A 22,104-nucleotide genomic window follows, 5' to 3' on the forward strand; every position below is an offset into this window, starting at 1 on the left:
AGCACAGAAAATTAAAAGGCTTAAAATGTATTTTAATAAGTTGATGCTGCATTACTGCTCCATTTCTCAGAAAAACTCCAAAGGTATCAGAGACAACTAAAACATAATACACCAATAAAAAAAATGCACAGCATAACTACCTAAGATAGGCAAGGCTAAGAGCTACTGTCTGAAATTCGGCATACAGCAACCCCGCTCCCAAGATTGTACTAGGCCTATCAAGAAAAGCTGTGAACAGCAACATCAGACACAAAAGGGCTGTTCCTGGGTTGTCCATACCCAAGAAAAAGATGGGGGCAAGTTAACACAAGATTTTTTTTTTTTTAAAGATACACTAAAATGAAAATCTCTAAGAGAAAATGTCTTCCTTAGGACATGAAGGGATAATATATAGGATATAACAGAACCGTACTTAGGTTATCTGTGACCTCTGTGGACATGTGCCTGAATTCCCACCTGGGAGTGGAATGGAGTGATGAGGCTAAGGTCATCGGGGGATGCTTGTGGTATTATGTGGCAGTGTCTCTGGGGTTGGGGAATTGAAGAATGAGGACACAAATAAAACAGGATAAACAAAGAATGGAATGATCATGATGAATGGGGGATGTGGGCTCGAACTGGATCCACTTTGTCATTCCTTGTTCCCCCCTCCCAGACCCTCAATAATCACAGGAGACTCCAGAAATGCACCACGCAGATATGATTAAATGATATACCACACAGAACTGATTTGGTAGTATCACCCCTCCTTTGCCCTCTGCCTCCACATACTCCCTAGAGTAGTACAGGCAGGGAAGACCTAACTATTGGGAGGAATCCTTAACACTTTTCCAGGGTAGAATTCCGGCTAGTCCAAAAAGGGTCCTTCTCTTAAGGGTTTTGGGAATCTAGATACTGCAATTTTTTTAGTATCGGCGACGCTTGTTTGGAGCAAAATCGGCTCCAGGAGCTGCACGGTTGAATGCAGGAGGGGTTCCGCCAATTGCTCCTATTCCTTCCATTGTAGCAGCTTGGCCAAAGCGTTCGGTAGTTGGTGGGGTCTGAAAAAGAAAAAAAAGAGCAACATTACAACATAACCTAAGTCCTAAGCTTCCCACTCATCTGCAGCCCCTCCCTCAGAGCTCACTTCCACCCCAATTTCTCAAGGGTCCTGATATTAGGGGTGCCTAGGCTTATTTAAAACTCTAGTTGATAGATGTCCCTTCATGAAAGGCAGGCTGCATGAATTATGGACCCACCCAACCATCCTACCGTTAGCTTTTTATCCCTATTCTTATTGGTTAAGCATTATCACATACAAAATTCCTAGGATGGCTAAGTTCTACCTACATCCTTTTTCCTGAACTAGGTACATGGACAAGGGCAGGCCATCACTCCTCAGCAACCTGAAGCCTATCCACCAGTTTTAATATTTTGACAGAACCAAAACCATTTCAGGACTGTACAAACCATAAGGCCTTTTGGATTCCCATCTATTTTATGTGATAATGCCTCATTTTCAATGCCTTCTCGCCCAAAAAACCTGTTCACCCAGGGTAACCACTGAACAGTCAGAAGCAACTGCTTACTCCTAAATTAAGTGTAGTTTGAGACTGGGTTTGTTCAAGATTCAAAAATCAAGATCTTGAGATTACATTTAATGGGTAACAATGTTCTAAATACTGCTATCTGTAGCAAGACCGTGGAGGCAAAGTCCTTTCTGCTCCTATTTGAATTTAGAGTTACTGTAAAGCCCCACAGTCTATTACCAATCCCAAGGTTCCATCTGGCATCATAGTGGCAGGTCCTGGAGGAGCTGGGGTACCAGCAGGCACAGGAGCAGGGGGCATGGCGCCTCTGTTGTTTATGCCCATAGCACCTAAAGTAGAGTAGAGTAGTGTGATCAGTACAAGAGACAGACACTGCCAGCCTCTCCGTTTGAAAGGAAATAATCCAACAAGACCTTTAGGCTAAGACATTATCCCACCGTACTCCCCCAAAATGTGAACTCTTTAATCTGGACTAGGTAAGAGAAGCTATCTAGTTCACCAGACACAAGACAAAAAAGGAAATCAAAGCCATTAACCGCCTGAGTCCTTACCTCCCATAGCCATCTGGCCCATCCGTATCTCCTGCTCTCTCTGAAAAACAAAACACTAAAGACAGTCTATGACAGCACTGCATCCCACAGTCCACCGAGGCGCACACACTAGGGTGGGCAGATAAGAGTGATAACACATCCCAAGTGCACTGAGAGCAAGCTGAGGAACACCAACAGCACCTCACTAACTATACGATGAGTTCAAGATCAGAGTCCCTTACTAGGTACAGGAGAGGTGGAAGGAGGAGAAAGACAGCTGATTTTGTTCTACAGCTTTAACCAGTAAATTGCGAGGACAGCAGAAGACTAGGCGAGACGGCTACGGAACTGAGGACATCCCATCCTGCAGGCACTGAGTCTGAACAGCCCCAGCTTCTCATTCTAAATTGCCTGTAGGGCAGAAAGAGCTCTACTTTCCACCTTCCCTTCCCTTCCTACGAATTCTTTCTAAAAGTTTCAGAGAATGGAAAACTTGATCATAACCTGGTGTGCTGTACAGTCCTAGTGGGCAGACAATTCATGGTGGGCATGTCATATCGTGACTGGCCTGATACAGCATGGGCACAAAGAAGATATACCGCATCAGGGAAGGTCCCCTTGAATCCTTCCTGCTGTCGCCTCATCATTTCTTCCTGCTGTCGCCGCATCTCCTCCTCACGGCGCCTGCGCTCCTCCTCCTGCCTATAGAGTCACCGAGGTATTTAGAGAGAGACACTCCAGGAGCTGAGCAATGATCTCACTAGGGCAGGGGTCCCAAAACTTTTTACACAGGGGGCCAGTTCACTGTCCCTCAGACCGTTGGAGGGCCGGACTATAAAAAAAACTATGAACAAATTCCTATATGCACTGCACATATCTTATTTTAAAGTAAAAAAACAAAACGGGAACAAATACAATATTTAAAATAAAGAACAAGTAAATTTAAATCAACAAACTGACCAGTATTTCAGTGGTAACTATGCTCCTCTCACTGACCACCAATAAAAGAGGTGCCCCTTCTGGAAGTGCGGCGGGGGCCGAATAAATGGCCTCAGGGGGCCACATGCAGCCCGTGGGCCATAGTTTGGGGACCCCTGCACTAGAAGTTTCAGCTAAGGGGACCGAGAGCCTGCTGAAAACTACCACAGCCCTCCAGGAAATCTTGCCAGGAAACAGCCCAGCCCCAGAGCAGCACAGATGTGGCCCTCAGGCACAAAGGTCTCCCTTCCCAAAGGAGCCTCATGAGACCAGCACTCAGCCGCTTTCTCTCTGGCATGGCCCTGGGTAGCTCCCAGAAGCACGGGCAGCTGAAACATCTGCCCTCCAAAGGGAGAGCTTTGGAAGCAGCCTGGAAATGCGTTTGTAATGCATTTACAGTGCACAAGGTCGCATCGTAGGAAGCAGGAGGGAGACACCGCCTTTTAGAGTTGTCCGAGAAAAAGGGCTGAGAAGTTACCTGAGCTCCAGCTGCTTCCGTTTTTGCACTTCTTGGTTGTGCAGCTCTTCCATCCTCCGAAGTTCTTCTTGACGCCTCATAAGATCTAGAAAAACAACAGATTGATTGAGAGTATGCTTCCCTCTCCTCATATGGGCCCAATAATCGTCCATAATTAAAGATCCAGAAAGCAAAGGGGATATATAATCCCTGAGTGGCCATCAGAGGTATCCAGATTCCCAAAATAAAGCCAAACCTATTATTTCTTTCTCCACAGAATCCAGTATTTTCTGCCACATCTCCAAGCTCATCTGCCTACCAAGATCAATAAAATATTTCAGAGAATAAAAGCAGAGGTTTAGGCCTTTCTCTACCGATTGATACAAAGAAACTCGGGAAAATACTTTCCATTCTTCTAGTTTTCAGACTCCTAGGCCTACACTCACCCTGCCGCATCAGCATGACCTGGTGCTCGTGGCGAGCAGCCTCCATCTCCATCTCCAGCTTCTCACGAGCTTCCTTGATGTTGCGGTCAACTTGGTCCTGCTGCTGTTTCTCCATCTCGATGAGTGCCTTCCAGCGCATGGCGTACTCATACTCAAAGGAGCCAGGCTGTGCAAATCTAGGTGGCTGCTCCCGCTCCCTAAAGACAACATGCCCAGGTTATTGGCTTGTCCAAGACTCCAACTAAGCAATGCGTTTCTCCTGAGGGCCAAGATAATGGCTGCATGTGAAAACACACAGCAAAGACCTGCCTCTTTTACACGTCCCTTTATAAGCTTCCTTTGGAATAGTCAGACACATAATAGGGAAGGAATCTTTCAGGACCACGTACTTGTGGAATTGCTGGTTCTTTATAACCAGCTTCTCTGGAAGCCCCTCTTCATCATCTAACTGGTCCATGGGCTCCACAGTCACAGGCCGAGGAAATCTGAGAAAAAGAAACATCAAATTATACCTGACATTAGGCTTCTTCTTTAAACCTGCTGCTGACTCAATAAACTAGTTTTAGGGGTCAGGACTAGACAATTAAACTTCTGAAGGGGTTTTATACTCAGTCCCAAGTAACCAATTCCTTTCAATGGCATGATGTAGAATCTGGGGTTTATTGGACTGAGTCCGGCTTTAGATCTCTGAACACAGCCTTAAAAAAAGATGTTCAAAGTAAGCAGATATAGTACTTACATGCAGCCTAAATACATGGTTATCCATAGAGCTCTAGACAATAACCTGGGGTATATAGTAAGACGTTGCATGCACAAAACAACTTTTTTTTTCTTTTTCTTTTTTGTATCTTTCCGAAGCTAGAAATGGGGAGGCAGTCAGACAGACTCCCACATGCGCCCGACCAGGATCCACCCGGCATGCCCTCCAGGGGGCGTTGCTCTGTTGTGACCAGAGCCACTCTAGCACCTGAGGCAAAGGCCATGGAGCCATCCCCAGCGCCCGGGCCATCTTTGCTCCGATGGAGCCTCGGCTGTGGGAGGGGAAGAGAGAGACAGAGAGGAAGGAGAGGAGGAGGGGTGGAGAAGCAGACGGGCGCTTCTCCTGTGTGCCCTGGCCGGGAATCGAACCTGGGACTCCTGCACGCCAGGCCGACGCTCTACCACTGAGCCAACTGGCCAGGGCCACAAAACAACTTTTCAGTTATAAAACTTCAAAGAGGAGAGTTAACACTGATTATACAACGACTCATTGAAGAACTGGAAAAGTTTTTTTTATAAAATTTTTATTTACAGATTTTAGTGAGAGAGGCAGAATAACAGTCAACAGTCTGTTCCTGTATGTGCCCTGACCGTGGACCGAATCGGCAACCCTCACATCTCGGGACAATGCTCTAACCCAGTGGTCCCCAACCTTTTTTGGGCCACGGACTGGTTTAATGTCAGAAAATATTTTCACGGACCGGCCTTTAGGGTGGGACGGATCAATGTATCACGTGACCAAGACAAGTGTCAAGAGTGAGTCTTAAGACTGATGTAACACAGGAAATCTGGTCATTTTTTTAAAAATAAAACATCATTCAGACTTAAATATAAATAAAACGGAAATAATGTAAGTTATTTATTCTTTCTCTGCAGACCAGTACCAAATGGCCCACAGACCTGTACCGGTTCGCGGCCTGGGGGTTGGGGATCACTGCTGTAACCAACTCAGCTACTCCACCAGGGCAAGTTTCTTTCTTAACCCTCACACTATTTGCGTTACATTGCAAATCCCTACATTGAAATCCCTACTAGAGGCCTCCTCTCATTCCCTGAAAGCGCCGGAGGTTGGGTCACTGCCGGCACTTGGTGGCGGGGTTCTGGCCTTCCGCTAAGGTAGGTTTTAAATAAGAGAGATGATGATACTTGTTGATCTTCAGTATAAAACAGGTACCAAGACTATCGACCTTGACATTGTGAAAATGCCTGTTTGTCACCAAGTTAGTAGTAAGTGCACTCTCCTAGTATTTCCGGCACAAAGATGGAAAATGGACTGAAGGTCTTACATGGATTTTTCCCCCCACTTAATCCTGACAGTGCCAAACCAGAAAAACTCTCAATGTCCAACTATAAGGAAATGAATGCCTTAATTAAATGCTTAAAAATGTGGGGATGCCTGACCTGTGGTGGCGCAGTGGATAAAGAGTCGACCTGGAAATGCTGAGGTCGCTGGTTCGAAACCCTGGGCTTGCCTGGTCAAGGCACATATGGGAGTTGATGCTTCCAGCTCCTCCCCCCTTCTCTCTCTCTGTCTCTCCCTCTCTTCTCTAAAATTAATAAATATTTTTAAAAAATGTGGGGAAGTCGCCTGACCAGGCGGTGGTGCAGTGGGTAGAGCATCAGACTGGGAAGCGGAGGACCCAGGTTTGAGACCCTGAGGTCACCAGCTTGAGTGTGGGCTCATATGGTTTGAGCAAAATCTCACCAGCTTGGACCCAAAGTCGCTGGCTGGAGCAAAGGGTTACTCCATCCGCTGAAGGCCCGAGGTCAAGGCACATATGAGAAAGCAATCAATGAACTACTAAGGTGTCGCAACGAAAAACTGATGATTGATGCTTCTCATCTCTCTGTTCCTGTCTGTCTGTCCCTATCTATCCCTGTCTCTGTCTCTGTAAAAAAAAAAAAATGTGGGGAAATGGTAAACCCATTGCAATTGTTAAAAAAAAGGGGGGGCTCTGGCTGCATAGCTCAGTTGGTTAGAGCACTGTCCCAAAGCACAGAGGTTGCCAGTTCAATCCTCAGTCAGGGCACACACAGGAGCAATTCTAGGTTCTGATCTCTCTCTCTAAAATCAATAAACTACAAAAAGTTTTTCAAAAAAATTAGCCATTAAAAAAAAAGGAAAACCTTAAAAAACAAAAAGATTTCATTTATCCATTTTAGAGAGGAGAGAGAGAGACACACAGAGAAAGGGGAGGAACAAGAAACATCAACTGCTGTATGTGCCTTGACTGCAAGCCCCGTTTCGAACCGGCAACCTCAGTGTTCCAGGTCAACACTTGATCCACTGTATCAACAGTGTTTAGATGAGCACAGGAACAGGACTCCTAAAGGCTAACTCCCCAGACCACAAGAGGAAGCAGCAATCTAAGGTCTGTTTCTGAAAACAACCCCACACTCACGTGGTTAGCAGAAAGGAGCCTTCACTGCATCTGTCCAGAGCTTTGCGAGCAGCTGGCTTCCCTGAGAATTCAACGATGCCTTTTCCTGAGGGCCTTCCTCGGTCATCCACAATGACCACGGCCCTCTCCACCTGGCCGAACACAGAAAATGCTTCCTCTAGCAGTTCGTTGGACACATACTGAGGAAGATTTCGGACCGTAAGGGAAGCACTGTGACAGGCAAAACGCACACGCAGCTGCTTTCCACGGAGTGGCATGTTGTCCAGCTCCACTTTAGCAATCTCCGCTAGAGTTCGGGTTTCCTAGGAGCAGAGGAAAGTTAGAATAACTCCTTTAGACAGACCAACGGTATAGCTCTCAAGTGTCTGAAGTAGCATAGCTCAATACAAAATATCTCAAAAAAGTGCTTGGCAACAAGCATACAAAGGAACATGGACAAAATTAGAAGAATGGGATTGTGTGTTTCAGGTAACTCTGATTAACCTAACTGCCCCGATGGCCTTACATACAATAAACCAATTGGAAATCCTGAAAGTTACTAATACTTACATAATCATCAGTATCCCAGGTTATTAGCCCAAGTGATAATAGATCATCTGGACAATGACCAGCCTGAAACCTACCCTTAAAATACAGTAGCTAGAATATTTAAATTTCAGCTAGCTACATACAGTTACCCAGAATCACTTATGCCCTCTAAGAGGTCGCTTTAGAACCCCAGACCTTGCTGAGACCCCCTTCATATTACTAAAGAGGAAGCTGAGCTCCAGAGAAAATGACCTGTCTACAGTCTCAAGTGAGTGGTAGATCTGGAAGGAATACTAGTGCTGACCAAATCACAGCCCTCATGTATGCAGATAATGCCTAGAAAGGCCCCCCATACACTCAACCGCTTCCTAAATCAGATACAAAAAAAAAAAATCTATACTTAAAAAGGATTAATATAAAACTTTGTTATGTGCATATAAAATTTAGATACAAAAAAACCCCCACCCCTGCCCCCACACAGTTTTAGAGTCTTAAGTGAGAGACTACACACGGAAGGGCTCTGGAAATAAATTATATACACCTTGACCATTAGTAAATGTGAATCATCATTTCTCTTGGAAAAAAAATCTAACATACTAAAATATTTATGGGGTAGTAAATAGGGGAAGAGTATAGATAAAACTAGATTAACTATGAGCTGTTAACTACTGATGCTGGGCAGTATGTGCAGGTTCCATACACTATCCTGTCTACTTCTGTATATTTAAAATTTCCCAATTAAAACAAAGTTCCAAAGGGCATACCTTAGCCCTACTCTCTTAGGCAAATAAACCTATGTTGTCCTTGAAACAAAACAAAAACCTACGAGGAGAAAAAATTTTTTATCTGCATTGTTCTGATCCTGTTCCACCAAGTACAACTACAAGCTTTAACAGACCATCTGAGAATTATTTACTGCTTAATTCTCCATATCCATCATTCCCCAGTTTCCCCACCTTTGCTCTATAAGCCTACAGTTGCTTACCAAGCGGATAAAGCCAAAGCCTTTATCCTTATGAATGAAGACTTCGCCTGCCTTCCCATATTTCTCAAACAGTTTCCTCATTTCCTCCTCAGTGATGTCCGGAGGAAGATTGCCCACAAAGAGCCGGCTGCGTTGGGTGAAGGTCTTCTCTCCTGGTTTCCTAAAATTCTTCAGGTCAATTGTCAAGCCTTCATCTGAGAGAAGACATACAGTCACTCAAAAGATTGAAGAAAGAGATGTACAGTCATTCTCAAAGAGATACAACTACTTCTAGATTAGAAAATCTAATTGCTGTAAGAAAAGGCAAACATCCTTTCCCAAAGCAATCTATCCACTAACCACTTCTCACTATATTGCACCTTAGAATGTAAAAACAGTATGCAGAGCCTGACCAGGCGGTGGCGCAGTAGATAGTGTCAGACTGGGATGCAGAGGACCCAGGTTTGAGACCCCGAGGTCACCAGCTTGAGCGTGGGCTCATCTGGTTTGAGCAAAAAGCTCACCAGCTTGGACCCAAGGCTGCTGGCTCGAGCAAGGGGTCACTCAGTCTGCTGAAGGCCCGCAGTCAAGACACATATGAGAAAGCAATCAATGAACAACTAAGGTCTCACAACGAAAAACTGATGATTGATGCTTCTCATCTCTCTGAGTTTCTGTCTCTCTGTCCCTATCTATCCCTCTCTCTGACTCTCTCTGCCCCTGAAAAACAAACATACAAAAAAACTATGAACATCGGCCTGGTGTGCAGAAGTCCTGGGTTCGATTTCCGGCCAGGGCACACAGGAGAAGCGCCCATCTGCTTCTCCACCCCCCCTCCTTCCTCTCTGTCTCTCTCTTCCCCTCCCGCAGCCGAGGCTCCATTGGAGCAAAGATGGCTCAGGCGCTGGGGATGGCTCCTTGGCCTCTGCCCCAGGCGCTAGAGTGGCTCTGGTCACAACAGAGCGACGCCCCAGAGGGGCAGAGCATCGCTCCCTGGTGGGCGTACCGGGTGGATCCCGGTTGGGCGCATGCGGGAGTCTGACTGTCTCTCCCTGTTTCCAGCTTCAGAAAAATACAAAACAAAACAAAACAAAAACAAACAAAAAAAAACTATGCAGAGATCTGGGGGGAACTTCTCAACAGCTCAACAGTTGACTCCAGGTGGGACCAAGAGTCAACCTGGACTAAGTCAGAAACAGAAATACAATACAGGAGCTACTGGCCAAAAAGAAAATTAAGCAAGTAGGGAACTCTATGTGAGAAGGGCCAAAATTTTAAAATATAAAAGATTAACTGCTCCATTTCCCAATTTCATAACCATAACAGTTGCCATTCTTTCAGGTTGGAAGGTAATAGAATAAAAAGAAATGAGTTAGGAAAGAGTAGTCTTTGTGGAAATCTCTGGAAATAGAGGGTTGAATAGGTTCTAGTCTTAGAGGCACACAAGAGCTGTTCATACAGAAGTTTGCTGAACGAATGGGTACATACCTTCACACTTTTTTCACTGACTAAAAATGGGCTCGCAAAGCCCCCAGGCTGAACGTGTAACAACAGTCAGTACCAAACTACTTCTTCATTAAGTCTTAAAGGCTTGTTCTATATGTCCCCTAACTACCAGTTATCTGATTACCTCTAAGAAAACAAGCTCTGAGTAAAACATGCAGACATCTGTTTAACAGCTATTCCACAATACGTTTGGCTCCTTGGTTTAAGAGATTCAGCCTTGCCTGACCAGGCGGTGGCACAGTGGATAGAGCGTCGGACTGGGATGCGGAAGACCCAGGTTCGAGACCCCGAGGTCACCAGCTTGAGCGCAGGCTCATCTGGTTTGAGCAAAAAGCTCACCAGCTTTAGCTCAATGTTGCTGGCTCAAGCAAGGGGTTACTTGGTCTGCTGAAGACCCACGGTCAAGGGCACATAAAAAAAATTAAATAAATAAATAAATAAATAAAAAAGAGAGATTCAGCCTCTTCTACCCTAAGAAGTTCTAAGAGGTAAACAGAAAAAATAAGAACAAAGGCCTATTCTATTCCTTTATAATCCCAAAAGCCTAATCTAAAAACCAAGAACCCATTCCCAAGAGGAACCTATCTCTATCCCGTTACTTAGCATATACTCACTTTGGCTGCTGGCCTGTTGCCCATTTGCAGGTGCTGATGTTGGCTGCGGTTGCTGCTGCTGTTGCTGGTGGTGCTGCTGGTGATGATGTTGATGATGCTTCCTTGGAGCGTGGTTTTGCTTCTCCAAGTTAAAGGTTTTATTGCTCTGCATTTTTGCACCCTAAAAAGAAAATGTGGACTGTCAAATACATTCAGTGCTAAGAATGCAACCAGTCATCTTCCTGATGACTTTTAAGTCACCAAACACCTTTGCTATTCTGGCTTTTGCCACATCAAAACAATTGGTTTGAACAAGTCTGGCGAAAAGGTACAATTCAAAAATAAAAAAACAGCCAGGCATCAGCAGTTATGTTGCACATAGAAACTAGACAAGTACCAGACAAGAACAGCTTGCACTACAATGACCTGAGAAATCTTCTAGTTCAATAATTTTACACATAATAAGAAACTACTTTCCCAAAAGACTCTAACCCCTAAAAACTGGCCCCATCATAATATATATTAAAGCACATTATAAAAATGTGACTGAAGTAGAGTCTAGTTCTCCCAAGGACAAGAATAAGTCTTGTTCTTCTCTGGCACTGTGCACAGTCCTAGCCTCCACCAGACACTATGGAATGAACTGCAGGAAAAGTACAGGCTGCAGAGTTAGACACATTTAGGTTTCAGCATAGTCCTAATTACTACCTATGTACTACTACCTAGTAAATTACTTCTGTATGGACTTAAGATGTTAAAAGGTACAATAAATATCTACCTCTCAAGGTGGCCATGAGGATTAATAAATATGTGAAAACACTAGGTCAAGGCCCTGGCCGGTTGGCTCAGCGGTAGAGCGTCGGCCTGACGTGCAGGGGATCCGGGTTCGATTCCCGGCCAGGGCACATAGGAGAGGTGCCCATTTGCTTCTCCACCCCCCACGCCCCCTCCTTCCTCTCTGTCTCTCTCTTCCCCTCCCGCAGCCAGGGCTCCATTGGAGCGGAGATGGCCAGGGCGCTGGGGATGGCTCCTTGGCCTCTGACCCAGGTGCTGGAGTGGCTCTGGTTGCCGCGGAGCGACGCCCTGGAGGGGCAGAGCGTTGCCCCTGGTGGGCGTGCCGGGTGGATCCCGGTCGGGGCGCATGCGGGAGTCTGTCTGACTGTCTCTCCCCGTTTCCAGCTTCAGTAAAAAAAATAAATAAATAAATAAAAATAAATAAATAAATAAACACTAGGTCAAGTACTGGCATATACTATTAGCACTTAAGAGTAAATGTTGTTAATCACAATAGAAAGATAAATGGCTACCAAGGCAGAAACAGCAGCAAATACAAAGCTCAATATACAATATAAACATAAAATATTAAATTCTGTCATTTAAAAATTAAAATAAGCCTGACCAGGTGGTGGCGCAGTGGATAGAGCGTCAGACTGGGATGCAGAGGACCCAGGTTCAAGACCCGGAGGTCACCAGCCTGACCGCTCATCTGGTTTGAGCAAAAGCTCACCAGCTTGCACCCAAGGTCGCTGGCTCGAGCAAGGGGTTACTCGGTCTGCTGAAGGCCCGCGGTCGAGGCACATATGAAAAAGCAATCAATGAACAACTAAGGTGTCGCAATGCGCAACAACAACAAAAAACTGATGATTGATGCTTCTCATCTCTCCGTTCCTGTCTGTCTATCCCTCTCTCTGACTCTCTCTGTCCCTGTAAAAAAAAATAAGATTAAAAGAAAAAATAAAAATTCCTGCTATAATTCAGACTGAATTCAAAAGTTGACGGTTTTAAAATGCAAATTTTCTAACTGATCAGATTAACCAAGGAGAGTCTTCAGAATCCAAGGATGATTCTTCAGTAAACGAAACAAAGGGCAAAATTAATTCTAAATCCTTTCCCCTAAATACATGACCCTCTAGTCAGAATTCAGCTGAAGGAAAGATGCAGAAAAGGACTTTTTTGTGAATACTGTGTTAACATTATGATTCCTTTAATAGTTTTTATATTCCTTAGATCAGTGGTCCCCAACCTTTTTTGGGCCACGGACTGGTCTTTAGGGTGGGATGGATAAATGTATCACATGACCGAGACAAGCATCAAGAGTGAGTCTTAAGACGGATTTAAGAGGGAATCTGGTCATTTTTAAAAAAGAAAACATCGTTCAGACTTAAATATAAATAAAACGGAAATGTAAGTTATTTATTCTTTCTCTGCAGGCCAGTACCAAATGGCCCACGGACCGGTACTGGTCTGTGGCCCGGGGGTTGGAGACCACTGCCTTAGACGAAGAAAATGTGACAAAGGCTTGGTAACTGTTATTTTGGATGATGGGCATGAGAATACTTTTATGTGTATAAAAGCTTTAATATATTTCATATCATATCCCACCTTGATATAATTATGAAATAGTATACCCAAAAAGTTGTTTCATAAGACAACTTGTAACTAGAGCTATCAAGATGTTCATATTCTTTAACTTGGGAATTCTAGCCCTAGAAATTCATCCTAAACCTATCACTTTGAAATAAAAAAATCGCACACCTGTGAAATACTATAAAGGCCTTTATGGTAACAAAACAATAAAAATTACTTACATACCCACAATTAGGGAATAGTTTTTAATAAATTATGGTACATCTATACAACGGAATGTCACAAGTATTAAAAATTATAAAGAACGTGTAAACATGAAAAATGTTGATAATTTAAGAGGGAAAGGGTCTTTTAAAAATGCATGAATGTAAACAAAGAACAGAAGGTAGGCAAAAATAAAAACTGTCCTGCTTGTAAGTCATTGATAATTTTTTTAACTAACTGCAAATAAATATTCACTGAATGCCTATTATTTGCTAGGTATTATACTAGGTGCTTGAGATACATCAATGAACGAAGCAAAGATTCCTGCCATCTGGAATCTTACCTTCTAGTGAAAGACAAAACAATCTACATAATAATTATACTGCACAGTACTTGAGATGTTATCACAAATAAAGGGGGAAAAGGGCGGAGGAAGGGCTATAGGGGGCTAAGTGGACAGGGAGTGGAAGGTGGAAGTTAGCAACTTAAAATAGATTTATTAAACCTAGACTTGAATTTTCTCATTTATGACATGTCATCAATTTTATGTTTCTCATTAATAAGGCACCTATCACAAAACACCTCTTTGTTATAGGAAAAAATAAAAATAAATAAAATAAAAATCCAAAGACCAAAAACTAAAAAAATCATTGTTAATATTCTGGTACACCCCTTCAGTCACTAATTTAGATACTTGTCCTACTCTAAATAAGATATTACAAAAACCATTTGTAACAGATTTATAATGCCTTTTCTACTTTATGATACAATAGTTTTCATGTCACTAAATCTTCTACATTGTTAATGGACACGATATTCAGCTGTCAACGAAGCCATTGTAATGTTGGACACTTGGGGTTGTTTCTAATTTTTCACCATTATAAACAATGCTCATAGGGCACATCCCTGAGTAAATTTTCTGTTTCCATACAGTTTTGCTTTACTTTCCAAAACATATATTATCAGTTCAGTAACTACAATCATAACGCACCATTTTATATTCAGCTTTTCCTAATTTCTAGTGTCAACATAATTACAATTTTTAACAGTTACAGTTGCAGAAAGCCCATATGGATTTACTGAAGTACTGAACTACTCTTTACTATGAGACATTCAGGTGGTTCTCAACGTTTTCCTATTATAATGCTGCAGTAAATATCTCTGTGCTTGTAGCTTTCTGCTTCATTATTTCCTCAGGATAAAATAGTATAACTGAATCCGTGACTCGTGCCACATAGTGCAGCATTGTTTTCTTAAAAAGTTGTAGTAACTTTACATGCCATGAACAAGCACAGCAATTCTCGGCAAATGGAATACTTCACAAACAAAAAATGGAAAGTCATGATTTTAAAATAATATGTAGAAGAAATAAAAACATCACATCTTTTCCTATTTGAATCCCAGCTATCAAACACCTCCCTTCCCTGACCCCAAAGTGGCCTATAACAAAAACCTGAATATCTTCCCGGCCATTTCTTCAACTAGATCTTATCCCTGGCTAGAATTCAAGGACCGTTTTTTTTCCCCAGCCTTTAACTGAGGTACTAGCCTCAGTACCTTACATCCCATTCAGGAATCTACAATTTATGATTTACATGTTAATAGAAATCCTTAGAGATCTACTCAAAACTGAAATATTAAAAATTCTGTATTTATGTCATACCCACCACTCATCATTTCATTTCAGAAGGACAATTTTACAACTTTGTAGTAGAAATGACCTACCTCTTTGAGGATCAAGTGCTAGGATGTTCTAAACCAGTGGTCCCCAACCTTTTTTGGGCCACGGACCGGTTTAATGTCAGAAAATATTTTCATGACTGGCCTTTAGGGTGGGATGGATAAATGTATCACGTGACCAAGGCAAGCGTCAAGAGTGTTAGATGGATGTAACAGAGGGAATTTGGTCATTTTTTAAAAATAAAACATCATTCAGACTTAAATATAAATAAAACGGAAATAATGTAAGTTATTTATTCTTTCTCTGTGGACCAGTACCAAATGGTCCACAGACCGATACCGGTCTGCGGCCCAGGGGTTGGGGACCACTGTTCTAAACCATTTAAGATTACTTCAAGAGAGATTGCTTTTGATTTTAGAAAGCGCACACTGGTAATTAAGGTGATAATACAAGATATTTATCAATCGTTATATGTTAGGCACTGCATTGCATCATCTCATATTTAGTACTCACACTATTAATTCTTCTGGACAAGAAAAATGATGCCCATCCAAGGTCACACAGTGTGATGAAGCATGGAGTGGAGCTTTGTAATCAAACTGATCTCAATTTCAGAGTTCAGAGGCCAACAAACTTACCAGCCATATCACCTAACATCTGAGCCTCAGTGGCCTCACCTGTAAGATCGAGATGACAATATCTACCTGACAGGGCTGGTTATTTTAAGGACCAAATGAGATCATGTACATAGCAGGCACTTGTTTCTGTTGGCAGCCACAACCCTATTTCTGTATATGGTGGGTGCTTCAGTTAAACACGTCATTAATTATTTCTCCACTCTTCTGATTCTAGCAAAATCATTTGTAAAACCAAATTCCCTACCTTTATGCTGTTAAAGAAATGTACACACACACACATAGTTGCACTAATCTTTATAGCAGGGGTCGGGAACCTTTTTGGCTGAGAGCCACGAACACCACATATTTTAAAATGTAACTCCGTGAGAACCGTATAACCACCAGTGTACCTTACACAGTATCCAATAAAAATCTGGTGTTGTCCAGGAGGACAGCTGTGATTGGCTCCAGCCACCCACAGCCATGAACAAGAGCGTTAGGTAGGAAATGAATGGATTGTAGCACATGAGAATGTTTTATATTTTTAACATTATTTTTTTTTAGCCACATCTGGCTCGCGAGCCATAGGTTCCCAACCCCTGCTTTATAGTCTTTCCCTTCAATTTGTTCTTTTCCAAGCAGGCTAGGTAATATTGTATAAACCATTTCAAAGTGCCCACAGAGTAGCGAAGTACTTGGTAAGTACTGCCCCCCCATCACCTACTTCTGATGATGACCACCAATATAATTTGGAAATCTGGGCACAACTCTAAGAGTAATAAATCCACTGCCCCCTAACCATGGGGCCTAGCCGAGAAGAAAACAAAGTACAAGGACCAACAGCAAAGAATTCTGTCCGAAGGACTAATCCTGATGCAGGACTTGCTTGAGAAAATATGTATTGTTGGTTTAGAAAGATTGGGGTTTGAGATGCAACTGCAGAAATATTTAGGTACAGGATCAAGTACTGTATCACAGATCTGAAATCTAAATAAGTGTTCCTTTAATTTCCAGGATAAGGATCAATTTTTTAAGTGTAAATAGTGGGGGAAACCTGGTAAAAATCTACCAGACCGAGATGGTGCCTGCATATGGACCAACCTGAAAGCTGTAGAATACAGTGACATGATAAGGTCCTTTTTCATTGTCTAAGAGTTTCTTAGGACCTTTCATTTAATAACAAAGAATTTGGACAAAATATAAATCTACCCAGTGTTCCCCCACTAGAGTTGGTAGATTTACCAAATATAAAATACACATCACAGTAAAATTTGAGTTTACGATTAAAAATATATGCTTCTGTAAGTCCCATGCAACGTATAAAATAATTCGTTGTCTACGTGAAACTCAAATTTAATGGGCTGTTCTATATTTTATCTGGCTACCCAACACCTGCTACAACCTAGATTTAAGATAGCAAAGTACTAACTCCCAGTCTTCTCTAACCTTGACTTCACTGTTAAGAACACAAAGAAAGGTGTCACGACAATTGTTTGTCCAAGTGGAAAATACTTTAAAAAAAAATCCATTAACCTAAGTTTCATTTTTTTAAAGTGATGCTACACATGAGTCAAGCAGCTAGGCAACAAGACTAAAAAGAGGGCACGGAGGAACCCGAGCAGGAAAGCGCGGGGTCTGGAGAGCAGCTGAACTTCCCAGCCAAGAGTTTTGACAAAGAAACGTCGCTCGGGGGGGCCCAGCGGCTCATTCGGAATTCAGGGCCTCGCGAGGCCGATGGGAGGAGCACCCGACAAAGCGCCTCCTCCTCCTCCTGCTGCGACTCCGGGGCTGGGAGATGCTAGACCCCACACCCTCGGGCCCGAGGCGGGCCCGAGGCAGCCCCAGGGCCGGGGACTCGCCGACAGGACGAAGGCGAGAGGCCACGCGGCCCAGAGTCGCGGCGGGAAAAGCAGCGCGAGTGAGGCTCGAGTGCGACGGGCCCCCGCGCGCAGGTGGGCTGCAAAGCCCGTGGGGTGGCGGGGACAAGGCCTCAAGGAGCCTTGGAAAAAATGGCCAGCCTCCCTCCAAATCTGGCTGGGCCCCATCCTCTTCTTTCACCGATCGTTGCCAGAAAAACTACTCCCCTCTCAAACGACAACTAAGTCATCCCCAAACTCACCCTCAACCGACACGTCTCTCCTCGGAGTAACGGCGACACTACACGGCCTCTACCGTCCCAAGAAAAGAGCGCGCGGCCGCCGGAAACGAGACGACGGAGCTCGGTGCCTCCCCAGAGGTACAAAGTGGCATTCTCGATTGGTCCGCTAAACTGCCAATCAAGGTTCATCTTCAGAGGCGGAATCAATTTTCCGCCATTTCTACGATCCTATTGGCTGCCGAATGCGAAAGACTTAGGTTCGTGTGAACGACAGATGGGGGACAAAGAGCGAGGCTTCGTATCTAATGCGCATGCGCTACTTGCGTCCGCTTGAGACCGAAAAGGATAGGGGGAGGGGGTGGGCGCTCGAAAGAAGAGACGTAACCGGGCTAACGGAAAGACTGGAAGGCCAAATGATTGGAGGGGGAAGGGAGAGGGCGAAAGGGAGAGAGAGGGATATGGAAAGAGAGAGAAGGGGAGAAAATGTGTGCGTAGGCGTGCTCTGAGCATTCCTGTACTGCGCCTGTGCAAGAAGCAAGAGTAACAATGTCATTGTATTCACTGTAGTAGATCTAGCCTTTTCCTACTGAAAAAAGGCCCCGCCATGTTTCTTTTTCACACTTCCTCCTTAGGGCTTGCACTCTGACACTCCATACTTAATCAGATTTCTAGTTGCTTCTGCTGCTGCCAGGTCTGCTCATGAAGCCCAACTGAAATAATCATCACTATGGTTTATGAATATGGTTGTGGTTGTGGTTATGGTTATGGTTATATAAAAAGGAGTAGAGAAAGGGAGGAAGCCTTGATACCTTATTCTCTGTGACTGCACAGAATTGTAGCCAGGTACTCAATTACATGGTAACCAGAAAATCCAAACACCACTATTGTTCCAAGGATTTACAGGGATTCAACAGGTGTCATCACTGCCATGGATACATTATGTGTCCCACTCAAGACCAGAATGATTCTATATTCTGTAGGACATATCGATTAGGTAATCACCATAATTTTTCAGTAATGCCTAACTAGCCCTGTGGTTAATCAAGTGCTACAAGGCTCAACTGATAAGTATTTGTAGTTAATTCTTCTAACTAATTCATATTCATGGTTTCAGGGCTCCACCTTATGTGGGGACACAGTGACCTAGACCTACACTATCCAATAGAGCTTTCTTCAAAGATAGAAATGTTCTGTACCTGCTCTATTCAATATAGTAGCTACTGGCCTCATGTAACAATTAAGGGCTTGAAATATGACTAGTGCAATTGAGGAACTGAATTGTTAATTCCATTTCATTTTATTTATTTATTTTTATTTTTTGAGAGAGAGAGAGAGAAAGGGGAGAGAAGTGGTAAGCATCAACTCACAGTAGTTGCTTTCCATATACACCTTGACCAGGTAAGCCCAGGGTTTCGAACCAATGACCTCAGCATTCCAGGTCAATGCTTTATCCACTCTGTCACCACAAGTCAGGCTATCCTATTCCATTCTAATCAGCTAAAATTTAGTCACATACTAAATATGATAGTCACACAGTGGCCACCATATCAGATGTATCTAGGCCAGTAGTTCCCAAACTTTTTTCCCCAAAACTTTTTTTTTTTTACAGAGACAGAGAGAGAGTCAGAGATAGGGACAGACAGACAGGAACGGAGAGAGATGAGAAGCATCAATCATCAGTTTTTCGTTGTGACACCTTAGTTGTTCATTGATTGCTTTCTCATATGTGCCTTGACCGTGGGGCTACAGCAGACCGAGTAACCCCTTGCTCGAGCCAGTGACCTTGGGTCCAAGTTGGTGAGCTTTTGTTCAAACCAGATGAGCCCGTGCTCAAGCTGGTGACCTCTGGGTCTCGAACCTGGGTCCTCTGCAACCCAGTCCGATGCTCTATCCACTGCGCCACCACCTGGTCAGGCCCCCCAAACTTTTTGAGAATAGCACCTGTATTGCCTAACCAGGCAGTGTCTTGGTGGATAGAGCATCGGCCTGCATCAGCCCTGAGGTCAGCCCTGGCCGGTTGGTTCAGTGGTAGAGCATCAGCCTGGTGTGTGGAAGTCCAGGGTTTGATTCCTGGTCAGGGCACACGAGAGAAGTGACCATCTGCTTCTCCATCCCTCCCACTTCCCTCTCTATCTCTCTCTTCCCTTCCTGCAGTCATAGCTCAAATGGCTCGAGAAAAAGTTGGCCCCGGGCACTGAGGATGGCTCCATGGACTCACCTCAGGCACTAAAATATCTCAGTTGCTGAGCAATGGAGCAGTGGTCCCAGATGGGCAGAGCATCACCGGGTAGGGAGCTTGCCTGGTGCATTCCAGTCAGTGCGCATGAGGGAGTCTGTTACTCTGCCTCCCCACCTATAACTTAATTTAAAAAAAAAAAAGAAATTCGGAGGTTGCCGGTTTCAGCACGGGCTAATCTGGCTTGGGTGTGGGCTCATCAGCTTGAATGCAGGGGCACCAGTTTGAATGTAGGATCATAGGCATGACCCCATGGTCGCTGGTCACTGGCTTGAGCCCAAAGGTTGCTGGCTTGAAGCCCAAGGTCACTGACTTGAGCCCAAGCTCACTGGGTTGAGCAAGGGGTCACTGGTTCGGTTAGAGACCCCTCAGTTAAGGCACATATGAGAAAGCAATCAATGAACAACTAATGATGCAACTATGAGTTGATGCTTCTCATCTCTCTCCCTGTCTGTCCCTGTCTGTCTGTCTCTCTCACTAAAAAAAAACCCAAAAAAAACAACAACAACAAAAAAAAAAAACACCAACCCTGTATTATAAAAAAAGAAATTTTACCTCTATCTTTTCTGAAAAAGTCATTTTTTTCTGCTCATGGAAAAAAAAGATCAAACAATACCCAACAGTATATAAAGGAGAGTCTCTTTCTTTACTCATTCCAATGGTTACAATTTTGATCACTTTTTTGCATTTCTACTTTCTATGTTTGTACTGCCCTGGCCAAACAGAAATGTTTATACTTTTTTATATATATGTAGGATTAGCTATGCATGCTTGTCTGAGTCATGACCTCACTAAAAAAAAGTGCTTTAGCTATTTTCCATATAAATAAAGATTTATGAGGACTGTTTAATATTAATTACCACATGATGGTTTTTAGTATCTATTGTGGAGGGAAATTATTTAAAAGGTACTATAGATTCTTTTTTAAAGGCATTGATTTACTGAGAGAGGGGAGAGAGAGAGAAATAAAGGGAGAGAAGGAGTAGGAAGCATCAACTTGTAGTAGTTGCTTCTGTATGTGCCCTAACAGGGCAAGCCTGGGGCTTTGTTTTATTGTTGTTGTTTTTATTTGGTTTTTTTTTTTAAGTGAGAAGAGGGGAGATAGTGAGACAGACTCCTGTATGCACCTTGACTGGAATCCACCCAGCAACCACTGTCTAGGGCTGCCACTGCAATCAACTGAATTATTTTTAGCACCTGAGGCTGAGGCACTCAGACCAACCAAACTATCCTGAGTGCCTACGGCCAATGCTTGAACCAATTGAGCCACTGGCAGTGGGAGGGGAACAGGGAGAAAAGGAAGAGAGAAACAGATGGTCACTTCTCTTGTGTGCATTGACTTGGAATTGAACCCAGGATATCCAATACACTAGGCTGATGCTCCATCCACAGAGCCAGCTGGCCAGAGCAAACCTGGGTTGTTTTTTTGTTTTTGTTTTGTTTTGTTTTTTGTTTTGACAGAGAGAGAGAGAGTCAGAGAGAAGGACAGATAGGGACAGACAGACAGGAAGGGAGAGAGATGAGAAGCATCAATTTTTCGTTGTGGCACTTTAGTTGTTCATTGATTGCTTTCTCATATGTGCCTTGACCGTGGGGCTACAGCAGACCTAGTAACCCCTTGCTTGAGCCAGCGACCTTGGGTCCAAGCTGGTGAGCTTTGCTCAAACCAGATGAACCCACACTCAAGCTGGAGACCTCGAGGTCTCGAACCTGGGTCCTCCGCATCCCAGTCCAACGCTCTATCCACTGCACCACCTCCTGGTCAGGCGAACCTAGGGTGTTTTGTTGTTGTTGTTTTAGATTTTATTTATTCATATTAGAGAGAGGAGAAAGAGACAGAGACAAGGAGGGGAGGACCAGGAAGCATCAATTCCCATATGTGCCTTGACCAGGCAAGCCAGAGTTTCAAACCAGCAACCTCGGTGTTCCAGGTTGACACTCTATCCACTGGGCCACAGCAGGTCAGGCATTGCTGGCGTTCTTTGGCATGTGGCTACATCACTCCAATCTCTGCCTTCATAGTTAAATGCCCTTTTTCTCTTTGTGTGTCAAATCTCTGTCTGCCTCTCTTATAAGAACACTTGTCATTACATTTAGGGCCTACCTTGATAATCTCCCCATCTTAAGATCTTTAACTTAATCACATCTGCAAAGTCCTACTTTTAATTTTTGCCATATAAGGTAACATTCCCAGGCCCCAGGAATTAGG

General features: G+C 43.7%; 1 protein-coding gene across 2 annotated transcripts; it reads right to left on the minus strand.

Moving 5' to 3' along the window:
• Window positions 1–11: 11 nt before the first annotated feature.
• NONO (non-POU domain containing octamer binding) lies at window positions 12–17,805 on the minus strand. 2 transcript variants are annotated; one of them, XM_066357489.1, is made up of 11 exons: window positions 17,681–17,805; window positions 10,714–10,873; window positions 8,615–8,808; window positions 7,102–7,403; window positions 4,330–4,425; window positions 3,941–4,137; window positions 3,516–3,600; window positions 2,659–2,761; window positions 2,081–2,120; window positions 1,749–1,858; window positions 12–1,040 (listed from the first exon to the last, which is right to left on the minus strand). In XM_066357489.1, exons 2-11 carry the CDS (start codon window positions 10,862–10,864, stop codon window positions 906–908), a joined length of 1,413 nt encoding a protein of 470 aa, XP_066213586.1. In that variant the 5' UTR covers window positions 10,865–10,873; window positions 17,681–17,805; the 3' UTR covers window positions 12–905. The 2 variants fall into 2 exon arrangements, with proteins under 2 accessions (XP_066213586.1, XP_066213585.1); XM_066357488.1 differs by having other exon boundaries at window positions 2,081–2,135.
• Window positions 17,806–22,104: the final 4,299 nt, after the last annotated feature.

The sequence above is a fragment of the Saccopteryx leptura genome, chromosome X, assembly GCF_036850995.1.
Source record: "Saccopteryx leptura isolate mSacLep1 chromosome X, mSacLep1_pri_phased_curated, whole genome shotgun sequence".
Lineage (NCBI taxonomy): Eukaryota > Metazoa > Chordata > Mammalia > Chiroptera > Emballonuridae > Saccopteryx > Saccopteryx leptura.